Source organism: Mytilus californianus, unplaced genomic scaffold (assembly GCF_021869535.1).
Source record: "Mytilus californianus isolate M0D057914Y unplaced genomic scaffold, xbMytCali1.0.p SCAF_15, whole genome shotgun sequence".
Classification (NCBI taxonomy): Eukaryota; Metazoa; Mollusca; class Bivalvia; order Mytilida; family Mytilidae; genus Mytilus; species Mytilus californianus.
The window spans coordinates 23,391,235-23,410,421 of record NW_026262637.1 but is presented as its reverse complement, the minus strand read 5'-3'; the positions used below and the strand labels follow the sequence as shown (position 1 = coordinate 23,410,421).

Sequence of the window (19,187 nt, the reverse complement as noted above, 5' to 3'; positions counted from 1 at the left end):
GTTTGAAAAGCGATTCGGGAAAGGAGTATGACGCTTTTAATGCAATCAATGGATCAAACATTAACTGAAAGCAATTTTGATCACTTTCTAATGAAGTACATTTTTGTAACAAACTTATTTTGCCGAAAATCAGAATGTTTTGATATACGATCTCGAGTAACAAGTACTGGAAATGAAAGAAAATACTTCATAAAAGTAACATACGATCAATCTGTAAAGTCAATACTTTCACATCCTTTCTAAAGAAATAAATCGTTTATGTCTTTGAATTTCTTCACTTTTAAATGAAAAATATGCTGTTTCATTGACTTTGTAAGTAAGGGAAATTGCCAAGGACGAAAGCAACTGCAAGCGACTATTGTGAACACCAGGGTGACTTGATATTGCTTTTGACTGTCGGGCAAAGCGAAGTGACGGACGGGAAAGCGACTTTTTCGCCCCAGTCGCCTGCTAGCTTGAGCCCTGATTTCAAGATACCTGTAGTTCGACTCAAAAGAATACTGGAAGTTTGACAGACCAAGGGACACAACTCTTGCTGAGCATGGTAATGATAAAATAAATCCAGATGCATATGGGAAGGGGTGTCTATATTCTGGTCTGAGATCGATGTATCCGTATGTAATGGTCATTTATTATTATAATAAAATTACATGATTTTTTGTCTCTTATTTATTTCTCTGTACATTTACAATTTTTTGCTGTGGTTTTTAGCTGAGAGAGTAATTTCCAATTGATCTTAGCGTGATTTAAAGTTGACAAATTGTACATTCTCGTATACAAGGAATTTTATATTTCTTTTCATTTTCTTTTATTTCAATCGTTTTCTGCAAAAGAAAATACAAAAGGACGCTGCTTGAGTAGTAATGAGATGACAACTAAGTCTACTTTAGGCATCAACCAAGCTCATTAATGTATGATTACAAATTGTTTTTAAAACATTTTAAATAATTTTTCATAAACTACAACAATGTATCATTAATTATTTATCATAGTGATCATAAGATAATCTTATGTAAACACTTCTTGAAAAAGAATGTCATAAATCAATAGAGTGGTCAGTGACCAAAAATTTAATTACAGGTGTATTGTCAGATGAACTCTTCAATCAATTTAAATCCCAGAGGTCATGTTTTGACAAAACAAAAAATCTCACAAAACATGTTTAACCCCACCACATTTTTGCGCCTGTCCCAAGTCAGGAGCCTCTGGCCTTTGTTAGTCTTGTATGTTTTTTAATTTTAGTTCATTTATATGTTTTGGAGTTTAGTGTGACGTCCATTTTCACTGAACTAGCACACAATTTTATTTACATGATTTAGGGGCCAGCTGAGGACCACCTTCGGGTGCGGGATTTTCTCGCTGCATTGAAGACCCATTGGTGGCAGGGTTTAAGCTAGGATTTTGAGGGCTTTAGTCACTTTTGCGCGAGATGAAAATCAACATTATTTTGGGTAACAGCAAGGAACCAAGGATGTATGTATATTACTAGCTATACATCTTTGTTAGACTTTGCAGGACTTAGGCATTAATGTACTAGGCAGTAATTGCATGATTTGACTGAGGTGTCACTTAAATATGAAGATTAGGATATAAGATCTGAAAATCTAGTTCAAAATTTTACTTCAATTAGTTTCAGGGGACATTCCTGATCAACAAATGTTGGGTTCCTTTTTTTAAAACCAAGAATCAAAGTATAAATGAACTTGTTGAACTTTGTAAGACTATTACACTGCATAATCATTATCCTTTATATAAAATGTTTAAAATCGATATTTTGAATTAATTTCTATAAAATTGGAACCAAGGATTTGTACAAATTCACATGGAACGATTCCAATAACTGTAAATTGTAAATTAATCTAGAATTTATCACGTTTACTTTTGATTTCAATTGAAATGTAAACGGGAAGTGACAAGTAGATAATAAATTCAGAATGAATCCGGATTCATCTACGGATTGGTTCAGGAAATTATCATTTTTATATTTCAATTTGCTTAGTAAGAACTATATTTGTCTCTCTCATTTATTTTGGCACTAAATTTATTTCGTATTTTACGTTTTAGTGTCTTTAAATTCATAGGAATACTTTCACGCATGCGCAGTATATCGTAAAGGAAGCACCTGTTTGACTCGTTGCTGATGCTGGAAGTTTTTAACGTGAAAACATTTTTGAACGTTTTGAATAAAGTTCTATCTTTTTAATCGAAATTGAACGTTATATATCAAAGATGACGAAAATACGATCATTTGAAGAAACTACGACAAACTAACTGCAAATTATGATCGTTTAAGAAATATTGAAATTAAAAAGCGAACTGTCCAGGGGGAAACAATTTTGTTCAAATGACAAAACTATGACAAACCAACTGCAAATTGTGGTCGTTGGCCTTGAGAAATATTGAAATTAAAATGCAGACTGACTAATTTTACTGGGGAAAATAATTAACTGGATTAGTGACCCATCCGATGACGATAAGCGGATTAGCTGTAATCACAACTTTATAACACTTGTAAATGTTAATTAGCTGAGGGTCATAAACTTGTCAGAAACATGTAGACAGGTAGAATTATAGTATTTTCATGCGAAAATATTTTTACACTTTCCAAATTTAAGTGACGAAATTGATTTGAAATACTTTTGTCATTTTGAAAACAGTTTCGTAAATTACGAAAGTGACGAGCGCTAGCAAAATCACTGATTGGTGGCCTTCGGCTGTTGTCTGCTCTTTGGTCGGGTTGTTGTCTCTTTGACATATTCCCATTTTCCATTCTCAATTTTATTTGACATATGTGTATTAGTTTGAGAATTATAATGCAATTTGAATGCTTTTGTTAACCTTTGGACCGTAAATTTGGTTCGAGTCAACCAAAGTTTCAACTCATCAGGAGTCGAAATACTCATATTTCTATTTCAAAGTTTGGTACCACAGGAAATTTTGATTCAACCGAGTTTGAGACGAGAGTTAATTGTATATATATGTTAATATCTGGTAATATGAGCATCTGCAGTCTTCAGAGGTCCTCTCTATGGTTAATTAGATGGCGTTTAATCTAAAATATGCACGGAATGACGATACTTTATTAGGATTTCATGCATTGTTTATTGTTTCCTATGGATCTTTTAAAATTCTGGTAAATATTTGAGTATGTTAAAAATCAAATTGAAAAGTTTGTGTCAATTTGGTGGTCATAAATTTGACTGCTACTGTCCTTTAAGTTAAAAAGAAAATCAGAAAACACCATGGGGAGGAGAGACAAGACCAATACTGTGTCTATACCTGCCTCACTGCATGCAATTGATTGAGGTAACATGTATACCGGAACATAAAAATTTTCCTTATACAATGAGTGTTTTAAAATTTCAAACTATCTGCAAACAGGAGATGGCTAGAAGGCAGATGTAAAAATTGCTTACTCGCTATAACTGAAAACTATCAAGCTGCAGACCAAATATTAAATCATTACTTTTCATAGAAGCCAAGACAAAAGTTTTCTTTCTGTTGGACGGATGGATAGATGGACAGACAGAGAGAGTTGAGCAGTTACTAGACCTGCTTCCGCCCTTGGCGATGCATGTAAAAAGACAAACGTTCTACATAAAACTTACAAGAAATTCAAAGATTGAGCAACACATACCCTCACACAAAGCAGATTAACTGATTGTTGTTTGCTTTACGTCACCTCAGCACAATAAGGCTATATCGCAGCGATACCACCACAATCCAGAAGTGAACTCATATTTACAAAATTTTGTATATAATAGTTACCTACCTCATCAGGGAAATCCTTTGGATGTGGTGATGTGAACCTTATCCTCATCTCTGGATCAATCTGTGAGACTTTATCTAGTAAATCAGAAAACCTTCTTCCTCCAGTCTTAGGTTTATATATTGTTTTAAAGCCAGGAGTCAGTTTGGTGTCAATACTGTTGTGAATTGTAGTGTCAGAAGTATCTCTATAACTATTGACATTCTGTCCAAGTAATGTTACTTCTTTTATTCCCTAGGCAAATAAAATATAATTTTTATAATGTTGCTTCTCATTGGAGAACTTTCAAAATGTTATATAAATAAAAGTGTAAACTATTTTGGAACTAAACCAACAAAAAAACAAGACATATAAAGGCCAATATGTGTTGCCAGACATCAAATCAACATAAGAAGCCATCACCAGGGAGGAATTTCACACATGCTTGGTGTCACTACAAGAAATGGTTATTTATACTCATTATTTCAAATTTTTTTAAATTGTGACTTGCAGAAAAAAATCGAAAAAGAAAAAAAAAACAATTCATCAAATGCTTGGCCTTACAATGACCCATAGCTATTAGCTGTTCACATTCTTGTCCTTTGGATTTGAAGAATAGTTGTCATATTGGCAGTCATACCTTATCTCTTTATTTTTATACTAGTAAAAATTCTGTAACTCATTGATCAACATACCACTTACTAAAGTGATAGTTCAGTACTTTGATCTACTAAATTCTAGGGAATGTAACATTTGACTATTTCACATTCAGAACAATGCCATTTTCTACCAGTATTTTTAAAATTCAACCATGAAATATTGATAAACAACATATTTCTACTTGCAAATAAAAACACAACTTGGTAGGACAGACTATATGTTTTTGAAATTATAACAAGCAAAAGTTTGCACAAATTCTAATACTCCTATTATAGATATTGTTCAATAACATACAACAAAGTAATTCTATACCTGATCAGACAACATTCTGACTTCATCTAAAATGGAAGAAATGGGTCTACTTCTCTCTCTTCCACGAGTAAATGGTACAATACAGTATGAACACATATTATCACAGCCTCTCATTATCGAACTGAAAACAAAATTTTAAGATTATCAGATTAACCTATCAAGTTTCATTTTTGTCAAATTCAAATATTGTCAGAAGTCAAGATCCTGTAATTCATTGTTTGTGGTCGGTTGCTCTCTATCATATTTTATTTTGGTTTATTGTTTTGTAAATGAATCAGACCATTGGTTTTCTTGTTTTACATTTCTGTCTAAAATTGTACTGACCTATTATAGTTTACTATGTGGCATGGGTTTTGCTCATTGTTGAAGGCCATACAGTTCCCTAAAGTTGATTACATCTGCTTCATTTGGCCTCTGTTGGATAGTTGTCTCATTGGTAAGCATACCACATCTTCTTTATTCATATTTATACTTGTTTCTGGAAGTCCAGTTTTTCCTCTCAAAAAATCGAATGAGTTTCCAAACAATTTTGGTTCAAGTAGATTTATAAAAAGGAAAAGATTCTCATCCTGAATATGCATTTAATTTGCCACTGCACGTTATACAGCCATCCATCTATCCATTCATCAAGGACCTTGGTTGAAAACTCTAGGAATTGATTACACAAAATTGGTATTATATTTTATACATTTTGCTGAAAACGATGAAGTTTCCAAGTCTGCAAAATGGGGCAAATTCCTCAAAAAATTCTATAACAGCAGTTGCACAGCTTCAACATATGTGCAATCTTTCCGTGAAGTTTCAGGGATTTATGGTTGAAATCTGTAGGAAGAGAATTTTTTTTGCAGTCCTACTTGCAACATTTTTCCCATATTGCAAACAAATTTTTATCAAAAGCCACATGTAGTTGTTATTTAGTATGTTATAAATTTTGCAAAATTCTACAATTCCAGCTGGATATGCATGAATAGATTTAAAGGATAAAAAAAATTGGTACTCCCATTTTTTCAAAATGCACTGTATCAAAAAATACTAGATCATGGTAACAGAATGGTTTTCAATTTAGGCTAGTTTAGTACTTACACAAAAGCAGATGGTGAATTTTCATTAAGTCTGACAGGCATAATATCAGCATAAGTTTCATCTAGAGACAACAGTACATTGACTAAAAAATATAATCATTCTCAAAATTATAAATAATATGAGGGTAAATTTTAGCTAGATTTAAAGTATGTATAGAAAATTGTCTGCTGGTGAAGGCAGTATAATTGACCTTTAATTTATTCTTTTCTAATTTTATTTTTTGTGTTGTTGGGATGCTGTTTGTTTGACATTATAATCCAAATCTCCTTTTACTCTAGTGTAAGAGTCGCTTTAAACTGTTTCGCCAGTAAATTGCATTAATTATAACCATCTAGTCAAATCATTTTACTGCAAAACTGTTTCTACATGTTTTCATTCCTTCAACTACAAAACATTCTTTAATAGCTGACTATACAGTATGGTTTTCTCATTGTTGAAGGCTATATGGTTGCCTATAATTGCTTATATCCACTTCATTTGAACTCTGGTGGATGGTGGTCTTATTGGCAATCATACCACATCTCCTTATTTTCATTTTTTTTGTAGACATTTGAGCTGGAAAAAGACTTTTTGTACTTAACAAAGATGAGCTGATGCCCAACTGTTACTGTTACTGTAAAAGACATAACTAGTATACCTGCAGTCTGTCCTGACTCAGTAACAGCTAACATTCTTGGTAAATCTTTATAAGCATCAGGACCACACACCAAATCTACCATTTTCTCTTGTTCCAAAATCTTTGACTTTAACCTTTCTGCCATACAGCCTGGGGGATTAATGATGAAAATAAAATAATTAACACAAATATATACATGTATATAACTACGAATGAGGTAAATGGACTTCACAAACTTCTTGAAATTGACATGCAAGGATGCTTATGTAACATTATGTAGTGAATCAAAACTATCATCATAGGTTTTCTTGATCAGAAAAGTTCACATTTAATTAAAGTGGAAATTAAGAAGTCATTGAAGCATGACTGAAGGGGAGGTGGTTCTATTCAACATGTGACCATCATACAAGGAAGATATTGCAACATTTTCAATATGAATGGTTCATTATCATACATTTTAGATTTCTTTAAAAACATGTCCAACAACAAAATTTAACATTTTGGCAGTTTAAAAATTCTAAAGTCAAGGAAACTTGACCTAAATGGCAGACTATCAGATACTGCTTGATTTTAACATGTATGGATCTGATATAATGTAACAATATACAATGTACCATATAAAAGGATAAGATTGACAAATTCTAGTTTAAAACAAAACCATACTTCATAGCATTTAAGTGTATCTTCTTATTATTGGATACATATAAAATATCATAAGTATCATAACTGATCAATGGCTAAAGATCTTTAAATCTCATCCAGTTTTGGCCTTTTGGGTCATAGTTTGATATTCACAATTATTTATTAGCCTAGAAAAAAAACTGTTTAAGACTTATGTGTTTTGATATCCTTTAATATTTTGTAGGACTGATTGTACTGATACATGTATTCAAACCTAGGTACAATGTGTTTCCAGCAAATTATGAAGTACCATTTTGATATAAACATATAATTAGTTCATTCAGGTCTAAAATGATAAATGTTTGCATACCTAAAATACCAATTTTTAATGGTGGTAAATTTTCTGACTTTCTCTGTCTTTTTTTCTTATACTGTTTGAGAATATGTAATTTCCTCCATATTTTTTGTTCAGCCCCATCTCTAATAGAACATGTCATCATGAGTATAACATCTGCCTGTAATTTTAGAGAGAGTCATTTCTGTCCCATATTAATGTACATTGCATTTCATTTTTTTTTTAAAGCCCTGATTAAATGAACCTAAAACTAACACAAAATAAAGGAAGAGGTGCGCTAAGGGCTCTTTTTTGACCTACAAATGAAGTACACAGTGTATTACAAATCCAGGTGATTTTAACTCCAAAGTAATTGTTAAAACTGCAATATATTTGTTATATTAAGATAATTTACATAGATTTTACAGTCGAAAGGTAGCTTCGCTGAGCGCAGCTGGATACGACCGCAGATGTCCAACCCTGAAAAGTTGGGGCCAAAATTGACACAATATTCATGCTTGATACAGGTCTGAATTTGGATTGTAACTAAATTTTTGACACATAATAGGTTTCTAACACAGAATAACTGTAGTCAAAGAACTTCAAATTGGTTATATGATTTGAATTTATATTAAATTTTTTGCTTTTGTGCAATACACTATGCTGTTGCCAATTTTTTTCACCTCCCCCCTTTCCCTTATTCCCAAAAAAAAATCTTTCCCTCAAGATATGGTTAGTATTTCAATTCAAATATCTAATGGAGTTTGCAACCATAATTACCCTTTTAAATACATCATAAAAGATTTTAAAAAAAAATGACATACATAGTCATGGCTAAAATTAATATTAATTAAAAGTAACTGCTAAAAATAAATTGACGCCTAATCACCTCAAGACAATCATCATTTCTTAGTACATAATTTACAAGCAGTGTAAGGGAGGTAATCAAACAGTGTTCTTTTAATTGATTTGGATTACCTCCCTAACATTCCTTTTAAATTGCCCCTAATTACTAATTGGTTTGAGCCATAACCCCCCAAAGTCAATCCAAACCATCCCTTTGAAGTATGGAAACTTGTGGTATAATTTCAGAGAGATTCATACACTTTAACAAGTTATTGTCTGGAAACTACAAAAATGCTTATTTGGGCCCCTTTTTGGCCCCTAATTCCTAAACATTAGGGACCATTACCCCCAAAATCAATCCCAACCTTCTTTTAGTGGATATAAACCTTGTGTTAAACTTTTATTGATTTCTATTCACTTATACTAAAGTTATTATCCGGAAACCATCTGTCTTAGGACGACGCTGACGACGACGACAACATGATACCAATATACGACCAAAATTTTTTTAATTTTTGCGGTTGTATAAAAAAAGGAAAAAAAAAATCCCTCCCCCAAATTTTTTGAACTCCCTTATGATTCATCACCCCCAAACTCAATCCCAGCCTTCCCTTTGTGGTATGGTACCTTGCAGTACAATTTCAGAGCGATCCACACACTTGAACACAAGTTATTGTCTGGAAACTAGAAAAATGCTTGTTTTTAGGCCTCTTTTTGGCCCCAAATTCCTAAACATTTAGGGCAATTACCCCCAAACTCAAACCCAGCTTTCCCTTTGTGATATGGAACCTTGAAGTAAAATTTCATAAAGATCCATACACTTACACACAAGTTATTGTCCTGAAACTAGAAAAATGCTTGTTTTTTGCCCCTTTTTTGCCCCTAATTCCTAAAATTTTGAGGCAATTACCCCCAAAATCAATTCCAGCATTCCCTTTGCGATATGGAACCTTGTGGTACAATGTCAGAGAGATCCATACACTAACATACAAGTTATGTCTGGAAGTTACAAAAATGCTTATTTTTGGCCCCTTTTTGGCCCCTAATTCCTTAACTGTTGGTACCATAACCCCAAAAATCAATCCCAACCTTCCTTTTGTGATATTGAACCTTATGGTAAAATTTCATAGAGATCCATTCACTTAAACTAAAGTTATTGTTAGAGTTAAAGTTAGAGTGCGAAAACCAATGTGTCTTCGGACGAGGACGACGACGCCAATGACGACAACGACGTAAACGTCATACCAATATATGACCGCAAATTTTGCGGTCGTATAAAAAAAAACAAATTTTGTGTTTATTCATGAAAACACTTAGAAGGGCCTTTTTCATGACGTCATTACTCCATTTATAATTTGTGATGTCATGGGTATTTAATAAATTACTTGTTTTTTATTTAAAGGGTAATAATTATATAAAGTATCGTTATACAGGAAGTGACTGCACTTAACAGATCTTAAAATTGCTTACAGGGTACATATTTTATCCAAATTTTAAAACATTACTTTAAAATACAAAAGCTGAGAAATGTGTGATGAAAAATTCCATACTTGGTAGGCTTGTCAAACAGGAAATGACTGCCCAGCACATCTGAAAATCACTTACTCATTATTAAGTTCCAGACCAAATATCAGAGAAAGCCGAGAAATTTGCATGGCAAATTTCAGATATTTTTTTTCTCTTGAAAGTACGGTACCAACTGTTTTGTTTGAATCAACTATGGGAGATTTCAGGCATGTCTGTTGTTATAATGTCACTCAAATGATATGGGTTTGTGTCCATTTGTAAAGAATATATAGTTGCTTCTATATTTCTGTTTTGATGAATTTCTGCTGTTTGGTTACTGTCTCATTGATCTTGTGTGTATATCAGTATATAATACAAGACATGTATGCCCTACCCAATATCAAATAGGTACATGAAATAACAACTAAAACTGTTAAAGCATCAATTTGAAATAATTTATCACTTGTAAACGTCAAGAGAACAAGTCTTCTGATCAGAAATAATTGTTTATCAAAAACTAAACTTAAATTGTACTGACAGTTGGAAATTTACCTGCCCTAGCTCTGTAGTTCTTGTGTACCCACTGTTTTTCAACACTGACCATGAAATCTCCACATCATTAACATTCATCTGACATCCATGTACATCAAAATAAACTGAAAGTCAAAATATACAATGAAAAAATCCTGCATCTTCCTATACAAAATGTTTTTATAGAAACCACAAAGCATATATTTGACTATGCCAAAATTCATTCCATATAAATTGAATGTGTGTTGTAATATTTGTCATTTTAAAGTTTCATTTGGCAATTTTCATATGAATATGTATGTAAATCTTCACTATTTCTCCTCGACATAATAGTGAATTTACATTATGTTCCTAAATCATGTAAAATGTGTAAGAATTACAAATTATCATCCTGTTGTTTTTTTTCTTATTCTAAAAGGTAACATCCATGACACCCACCAGTTGTAGTCCATGCTTTAGCAAGTGAACAATTCATTACCAATATTTCTTTTGATAAGTTTTTCAGTTGAAAAATTATGTAATTTGTTCTGTTATAAAATGTGCACTGGTACGTATAATTAACCAAATTTGAGTTTTTTTTAAATATAAAACAGTTCAATTATGTTTCAGAAATATATGTTTCAAAATAACATTTTAACATTGTAAAAGGTCAATCTTCCTAAACTTATATGGTTCATTGTTTCCACATAAACATGGTTATAGATAGATTCTCAAAAAACAAAATCTCATATTTATAAAGTGGATATAATAGTAAGGAGATATTGCATCCATAATATAAAATTATGTAATAGATGAGCAATCCATTTAATTCATTTTCATGACTTTAATTAGAATTGATCAAAGAGGTGTCAACAATAGTACATTTTGTACATGAAATAAACGATATGACAGCTAAATAATCATGAATTTATTGCTCTGATTTAAGAAGAAAAGAGATGCCTAATTTATTAAATCAAATGTCAGGGTGAGATAAAAATTAAAACGAACAATATCCAAGGTATAATGAGCACAAAAATGTCTCATATCAACATATAATAAACAGATAAATAATGGCCCACTGTAAATATATCTAATTATCACTTTTACTTTTTAAAATATATTTAAATATTTCAAAACTAAGGTTTTTACATTTTCCTTCCATGTGACATGGGTGCTCTGATGTGGAGGAATTTACAAAGGAAAGAAAGAAAGAGGTTAAAAATCTTCTACAAGGCTTAATTAAAATCTAATTCTCTATTAACATGGTTAAGTTAATAATGTGTATTAATCCAATTGTTTTGTAAATTTACTAGATAATAGAAGTGAAATATATGAAATACATGAAATAATACTGTATGTTCATAAATAAATAGTAAGTCTTAAAATCTCACCAACAGACATTCAATGACATTTTTAATTCATGCCTTAACATGTGTTTTTGTTAATTAACATGAAAATTTTATGTCAAGATAATCTGTCCCAATAAACCTCCAGACCCCAGGGTAGCAGCCATTGTTGTTGAACATCATTGATAAATTGTTGTAACAATTAAACAAATTAATTACTTCATTATGGTTGATGTTTTAGTTCTTACATCATGTGTGCATTGCTAATTTACGCTTGGTTATAAGAGTTATTCCCAATTTTTTAATATACACAATTTTTAAGGTATATATTTATATATTACAATTCCACTAAGACAAGCATTGACATTAGAGCAGAAATACAAGTCAAGCTTAAAGGGGATTCAAGAATAAAGGATAGATCATTTCAAATTGAATAGTGTAAATATGACTTAAAAGCAAAAACTATTTAAAAAATGCCATATTCCTAATTGTAATCAGAGGTTTCGTGTAAAAATAGGTGGGGTTCACAGCTACAAATGTAGCAAAAAGACCCCTTGGCAGTAGTGTAATTTATTTATTTTATATATTTGAGGGTCTAAAGTCTGTTTTCTAAATTAAGCATCATCAGAAATGATCAGGACAGTGCCAAACAACCCAGGGTGAACAGGAATATGGGGAAATGTCTGAGGGTGCGAGGAATCGTGACAAAACTACCAGGATTCATAAAATTCTTCAGATCATTTCATAGCCTGCATGCCTTTTCGATTCTGTCCATCCAAAGTAGACTTTTTGATATAAGATGGCAAAGAAACCGCAGTTGCTCCAGTTGTCTGTACATTCTGAGAAACACTGGTATGATTTGCAATAAAATGTTCTAAGGAAGGTCCAGATTTCAAAATTGTTTTTTTGTGATCATTTTGATGCTCTTCCTTGACATTTGAAATAGTTTTTGTGGTGTTAGCCTCAGAACTATGCGAAATTATTTTTCTTTTCAGAATGCAAAACAAATTTCTGCGAGCTGAGTTGGATTTAAGGTTTAAAACTTGTGAAAGACAAATCTGTCCATTTCTTATTGCCATTTTTGTATATTTTCAGAGCTACCTTCAATTTTGATCGATAAAATCCGAGAAATTTCATCTGTTTTGTTGTGGTCACGTAAACGTTTGAACTGAATTTACATTTGAGCGCTTTTCGAAAGAAATTTATCAACTTTGAAAAAATGTAAACAAACACGTGTGTTCCTTCAGAAATAACAGAAATGATGCAATATTGAGAAATCTACTAGACATTTTACGATACTATGATTTTTATTATGCAAAACAACTTATGATTACAACATTTCAGACATTTGTGAAATTGTTATCAATCAGCAGGCTACACATTTCTACCATGAACAAGATTGTTAAAGTTTCTGAAAATGGTAAAGTACATGTACCCATGCATTGTAATCATTCTTCCATGATAAATTATGCAATAGTTAGTTTTTGACAGATTTAAAAACTTCAATTTGGGTTCATGCTGGATGTTATCAAAGTAAGTTTTGCCTTCTCCAGGTTGCCCCTCAACACTGACAACAGGTTGGGGAAGATCCTCATAAATGGGTATTATTCCCATTTATCATTTTTTGTCACGATTGGTACTGTAAAATACAGAACTTTACGTCATTTTTCCAACAAATCAATTTTCAGTGCCATTGACCATGTTGACAAGCACTCTGCGGAAAATAGAATTTGTCCTATACATGTAGATGATCGAATCATATCTTTAGGACAAATTCTATTTTTCAGATGGCACAGAAAATCGATTTGTTGAAAAACTGACAGAAAAGTTCTGTATTTTACAGTACCGATCATGTGACGATAACTAGTTACTTGAAATGTTAACAAAATGGTGTATTTTTTTTTATTAAATATTGTGACACAATGGACCTATCACATGTACAACTACCTTAAAGTTAAGATACTTTCAAAATTTTAACAGTTTATGAAAGGCTAATTTGTCTTCTAAGTTCTATTCCATTCTTACCTGTTTTTGGGTATATATAATGGTGCTTTGCCTTAGACCATCACAGCAAGCCTCAAACCAATAACAAGGCCAATACAGAAATAATCAAGTAATGCTATATCATAGTATTGCTTTTATGCATGGGCCAATACAGCTTTTTTATCCATATTGGAATGGGCCGAAAAGCAATATTAACTCATGATTTATATCAATGGGCAACATCATCAGTATTGCATCTGCCGATTTGCTCATATCATTTTAATAATATTTGGTATGTTTTTGTATTTATAGTAGCAATGATTAGCATTGGCACATTTCATTTGCTATCATGTCGATCCGGCCCCACGGCGATCCGTCCCAAGTCGATCCGGCCCACGTCGATCCGGCCCAACGTCGACCCGGCCCCAATAAAGGAATATATTTTTAAGGAATAAAAAAGAAGATATATATTGTAATTCATAAATGTTTATGAATTTTATAATAATGATAAAGCTGTACCAATAAAAAAAAGTTGGCCTTTGGCGATTATTTTCATTGGATGAGTATAAAACAACTATGTTGATTACGTTTTCATTATAAGTTTTAAAAACTTCTAGAATTGAGAAATGTTGTTTGATTTGCCTAATCCTTTCTATAAAAGAGGAGACAGAATGTGTTTTCTTTTAATATCACAATTAATTAATATAACATCAAACTAAAGATAAAACTATAAAGACCTTGTTAATTACGTAACTTTGAAAATGTTTTGTCGTATGCAAACACTAATGTCCAGTATGGAAAATAATATATTTTATATGTAAACAGACACAATTACACTCATTTTCGTATCGATTCAAAATAATGTCGTCAATCAATCGATCATACTTTAGATTTTACAAATTCCATTTATACTGATTTAAATTTGTCACCAGATCCTCCAAAGGGAGTATAGATTATTCATTATTTTTTTTTCACTAACAACCTGAAAAAATTATGGTACAATGTAGGTAGCTATATATAGGTCAGCAAATAGTTTTAGTTTTTAAAAGGCTTTTGACTGGATTAAACAGGGGGAAACAGTCTGACTTTAATGGTTCTTTTCTGAGAAATAGTCTTGTTCCCTATCTTGTTCCAACAAAACTTTTAAATAACAAGAAAAGCAAAAATTTTGTCTTATCTGATCAGATGCCTGATAATTGAAAAATGTATAGCTTACAATGTATAAGTACTTGATAATTGAGGTCTTTATATTCTTTATTTACAGAACTGCAAGAACTTGTTTCTGTAGCAGTTAACAGTCTTAAAGGTGGGAACATTATAGCTGTTCCTACAGATACAATATATGGTGTAGCAGGCCTTGTACAGAATTCTGAAGCTGTTGATAGACTGTATAGTATAAAGAACAGAGACTACAACAAACCTGTAGCAATAAGTGTAGCTGACATATCTGATGTGTATAGGTAAATCATTCAATTAGAATTATCCTTGAAGTGCCATTTTTATTTAAAAGTTTTTGCTGCTCTTTAAATACATGTACATCAGATAATTTGTTTGTTTCATTTGTTTTTTTAATCAAAGAACATACACATCAAACAGTTACATCCATAAACAGCAAAGTTGACCTCTACAAATTAATTATATAAAATGTTGAAAGTCTTATAACAACAACACTTTTGGGACTGCTGCAGAAATTTTATTGATCGACATATTTATAAATTGTTGATCAATAAATTTTCTGCAGCAGTCCCTAAAGTGTTGTTGTTATAAGACTTTCTACATTTTACGTGCTTTATCATAATGACCCTGCATACCTGAGGTATCCACTTCAGGGACTCTACCGTACTACAGATTCACCAGGCGTTGGTTCACTTTCGTTTGTAAATTACATGTTCATTCATTTTTATGTTCCTCCCCGCCTTGTGCATTTGGCAGTACCAGCATTTTACTTGTTTATCATAAAATAGATCTGTTCTTTTAAATCATAGTTTGAGAGTCATGTCTTTTGAAATTAGATTTTGAAAGGGGGAAATATGGAGGAGATGTTGAAAAAGTGCTTTCAAACATTTATTTTGTCTTAAAGAATAAAAAATTTAGTATTGCGTTGTGTCAGAAATGTTTTCTTCATTAAAGATGGGGACAAGTCACAGTACCTCAAGCTTTACTGTCCAAGTTATTACCAGGACCAGTTACAGTTGTGCTCAACAGGACATCAGACCTTAACCCTGAACTAAATCCCAAAACATCTCTTGTTGGTATTAGGATACCAGACCATGAATTCATCAGGGAAGTTGCCAGAAGCTGTCAGGAACCTCTGGCTCTTACTAGTGCTAATATCAGTTCAGCACAAAGTACTTTGAGGGTGGAGGTTAGTGTAATATGTTGATAAATAATATATTCAAGTACTGCTTGATAAGAAAAAAGTTTCAGAAGTTGATTGAAAGTGACGTGATAGTTGGCAAATGTAACATTTTCAGATATCAATATTCACTAGTAAAGTGTAATGGTAAATTGGTGACAGACATTCAGTTGTTTTTGTTTTAATTTTACTTTCATATGTGCCCTTATAAAATGCCTTTTAAAAGTACATGTCTGTGAATACAAACTCTCCTGTATTTAACTTGCTCTTAAAATGGAACATGCCCATTAATGCAGATACTCTGTTTTTAGCTCACCATTCCGAAGGAACTGTGAGCTTTTGCCATCACTTGGCGTCCGTCGTTGTCCGTCTGGTGTAAACTGTTTCAAACATCTTCTTCTCTGAAACTACTGAACCAATTCCAACCAAACTTAAGCTGAATGATGCTTAGGGTATCTAGAATAAAGTTGTGTTTTATTAATTGTTTCGTCAAATAACATGGCCGCCATGGCTAAAAATAGAACATAGGGGTAAAATGCAGTTTTTGGCTTATATCTCAAAAACCAAAGCATTTAGAGCTAATCTGATGAGAGGTAAAAATGTTTATTAGGCCAAGCTCTGTCAGCCCTGAAATTTTCAGATGAATCTAACAACCCATTGTTGGATTGCTGCCACTTAATTGGTAATTTTAAGGAAATTTTGCAGATTTTGGATATTATCTTGAATATTATTAATGATAAAGATAAACTGTAAATAGCAAACATGTTCAGCAAAGTAAGATCTACAAATAAGTTTTGTATGACCAAAATTGTCAATTGTCCCCTTAAGGAGTTATTGCCCTTTAAAATCAATTTTTCACAATTTGTTCATTTAGTTTGCTTACTTTAAAAAATCTTTAACTTTGAACCTGCTGAATCAATTTCAGAGTATATAGTATAAATTTTATATTTTATTTTCTTGTACGTCAAGAAACATAGCCACTTTGGCTAAAATGAAACATGGGAGTGAAATGCATTTCTTTGATTTTGAAGAAAATATGACAGATACAAAGAACATTTCAATGGAAGTTTTAAGCCATTCATTAATATATATTGAAAAGCAAAAAATTACAGGTGAGTGATTCAGGCTCTTGAGAGCCTCTTGTTATTTATATTTTTGTTCCCTTTTCAGGGGTTCCACCCTAATGACTGAGAAATCCAATAACAGTATATAATTTATGAACACCATATATATATATATACCAGTAAATGTTAATTTTACATGATCTGCTGTGATCATACTAACATGTAGTTGCATATATTTAATTTTACTGCCAATTGCTCAAATTTACCATCTGCATATTTTTTTCAGGAATTTGAGAATTTGTGGCCTAAACTAGATAAAGTATTTGATGATGGTATGCTTGGTGATACATTCCACTCCAGACAGGGTTCAACAGTGGTAGATTTATCTAAGAAAGGAGTATACAAAATAATAAGGGATGGCAGGTAAAAGAAAATTGCATGTGTATATGTATATAATTATTGCAAACGAAATAAAACCTTTCCCCAGAATTAGTTGTGGTTTCTCAAGGTATTTAAATTTTTTGCAAGGTGAGCTGTGCCATTGGATGAATACAATTGCTGGTATAAAAAAAACAGATGTTTGCCCCTAACCCCACAGACAAGAGATGGTCGCTCTAAAAGTCCTGGTGTCTTAGCATCTTGCACATTATCATCTTTACTTTGCTGGACAAAAAGACATTTGTTGTGTTATTCAATAAAAACATATATTGCATCCATGGAAAACATCTTATAATCATCTATTGAAGAATACAAATCTAGTTCAAATATGGAAATTAGTTCAGTTGATTTTTTAACAAATAAAAAAAAATTGCCTTCCATAATTCAGATATAATTGTGTAATGTTAAAATTAGTAAAATTGTAAAAGTGGGACTGTAAATGTTTATATTTTTAATTCACCAGTGAAGTGTGAGTATAATCATATCAATTTTTTTCAAAATTAGAAAATTCTAGATTTTTACATGCTTGTACCTCAAAAGCAAGAAACAGAACTATCTATATTTTCCCATTGCAATAACATTAAGGGTGCCAGTTTAACTGCACCTGATGTATATTTCTACAATGAATGTCTCTTCAGTGATGCTTGAGGCCAAAATATTTGAAAGTCTAAAACCTAATACAACAGTAAAGCAAAATCCAGACAAGGAATCTGAGCTATGCATGAGGAAGATTCATTCCTGAATTTAGAATGATTTCCAAATATAAAACAAAATTTTTTCCAAAAAATATAATTATGTTCATTTCTTGGCTGGTGATACCCTCAGCGACTATCAGTCCATCTGCAGAGGTAATGAAAAGTTTTCAAGTATGAAAATGTCACTATTTTGAATTTCAACAGCAAACCCTCTTAAAAGTAATGTACAAAAATGTAATTAACCATTTGTTTTATGTTACAGTTCCCTCAAAAGTACAGTACAGTTACTGAGTAGTTATGGATTAACAGAAGATAATACTTCATGACAAAGACAATATTTTAGATTTTGAAAAAAACTAATCCTAATTTATAGAAGTATATTGGGCACAGCTCTGCAATGTATTTTATGGCTTGCAGATGCAATTTCTAGTATGAATGTGAGCACTGTTTTATGTGGTGGATTATAACTCAATCAAATGTACATGTATGTGTAGAAGGCCTAAAAACTGACTTGCAAACTATGAAACACAATACTGTAATACTTATTGTGTATTTTTGAAAAGCACATGTATACTGATATATCAAGAACTTTACTTGAAAACAGATCTTCAAAATATTGTCCCATGTATCTACCTTTTATACATTTTATGAATGGTATTTTTGTGTACTTATACAAGCACTGAAAAATTTTAAAATGCAATTATAAAAATATTAGATTTTAGTTTTGTTTTATGGAATGAATTTCTGTGTTAAATTGGGCTGAGTGATCTAAGTTCATTTTCAGCAATCACTAGCCTGTCAACATTGAGGTTGCGAGTTAAAACCCTGCTAGCTATATTTATAGTGGCAAGGTGTTTTCGAGTCTGACTATATTGACTAGGATTGCTAGTTTCATGTGGAAGGTTTGTAGTTCCCTCTAGATACTCTGGCTCCCCTCACCAATAAAAACTGGCTGCAATGACATAGCCAAGTGTTTTCAACTCCAACAATCAATCAATAATTCTATATTAAAATTCATCATATATGCTTAAGGTTTTGAAACAGCTTCCCTCATCTTTGTAAACTTTCT

At 31.9% G+C, this 19,187-nt stretch overlaps 2 protein-coding genes across 4 annotated transcripts in view; one reads left to right on the top strand and one right to left on the bottom strand.

Moving 5' to 3' along the window:
- LOC127725697 (mitochondrial tRNA methylthiotransferase CDK5RAP1-like) overlaps positions 1 to 12,676 on the bottom strand; it is an 88,896-nt gene extending 76,220 nt beyond the window's left edge. Inside the window, exons 1-7 of one of the 3 annotated variants that reach the window (XM_052232864.1) lie at positions 12,340 to 12,676; positions 10,279 to 10,382; positions 7,411 to 7,555; positions 6,441 to 6,569; positions 5,804 to 5,885; positions 4,721 to 4,841; positions 3,773 to 4,003 (exon numbers count right to left, since the gene is read on the bottom strand). In XM_052232864.1, coding sequence (XP_052088824.1) covers positions 3,773 to 4,003; positions 4,721 to 4,841; positions 5,804 to 5,885; positions 6,441 to 6,569; positions 7,411 to 7,555; positions 10,279 to 10,382; positions 12,340 to 12,661 — 1,134 coding nt within the window. In that variant the 5' untranslated portion in view covers positions 12,662 to 12,676. The other 2 variants (XM_052232866.1, XM_052232865.1) reach the window with 2 other exon arrangements.
- A 121-nt stretch (positions 12,677 to 12,797) lies between these two features.
- On the top strand, positions 12,798 to 18,839 carry LOC127725702 (threonylcarbamoyl-AMP synthase-like). The gene is made up of 5 exons (XM_052232880.1): positions 12,798 to 13,002; positions 14,830 to 15,025; positions 15,696 to 15,930; positions 17,272 to 17,408; positions 18,381 to 18,839. The coding sequence occupies exons 1-5, from the start codon at positions 12,909 to 12,911 to the stop codon at positions 18,442 to 18,444; spliced, it is 726 nt and encodes a 241-aa protein (XP_052088840.1). The 5' UTR covers positions 12,798 to 12,908; the 3' UTR covers positions 18,445 to 18,839.
- The last annotated feature ends 348 nt before the right edge of the window (positions 18,840 to 19,187 follow it).

Bases quoted from the DNA above. Each gene is read 5' to 3' on its own strand.
- LOC127725702 (XM_052232880.1), top strand. From the start codon at position 12,909: ATGATTACAACATTTCAGACATTTGTGAAATTGTTATCAATCAGCAGG. The intron at 15,026-15,695 runs GTAAATCATTCA...TCTTCATTAAAG, and splicing joins GACATATCTGATGTGTATAG to ATGGGGACAAGTCACAGTAC. The intron at 15,931-17,271 runs GTTAGTGTAATA...TATTTTTTTCAG, and splicing joins AAAGTACTTTGAGGGTGGAG to GAATTTGAGAATTTGTGGCC.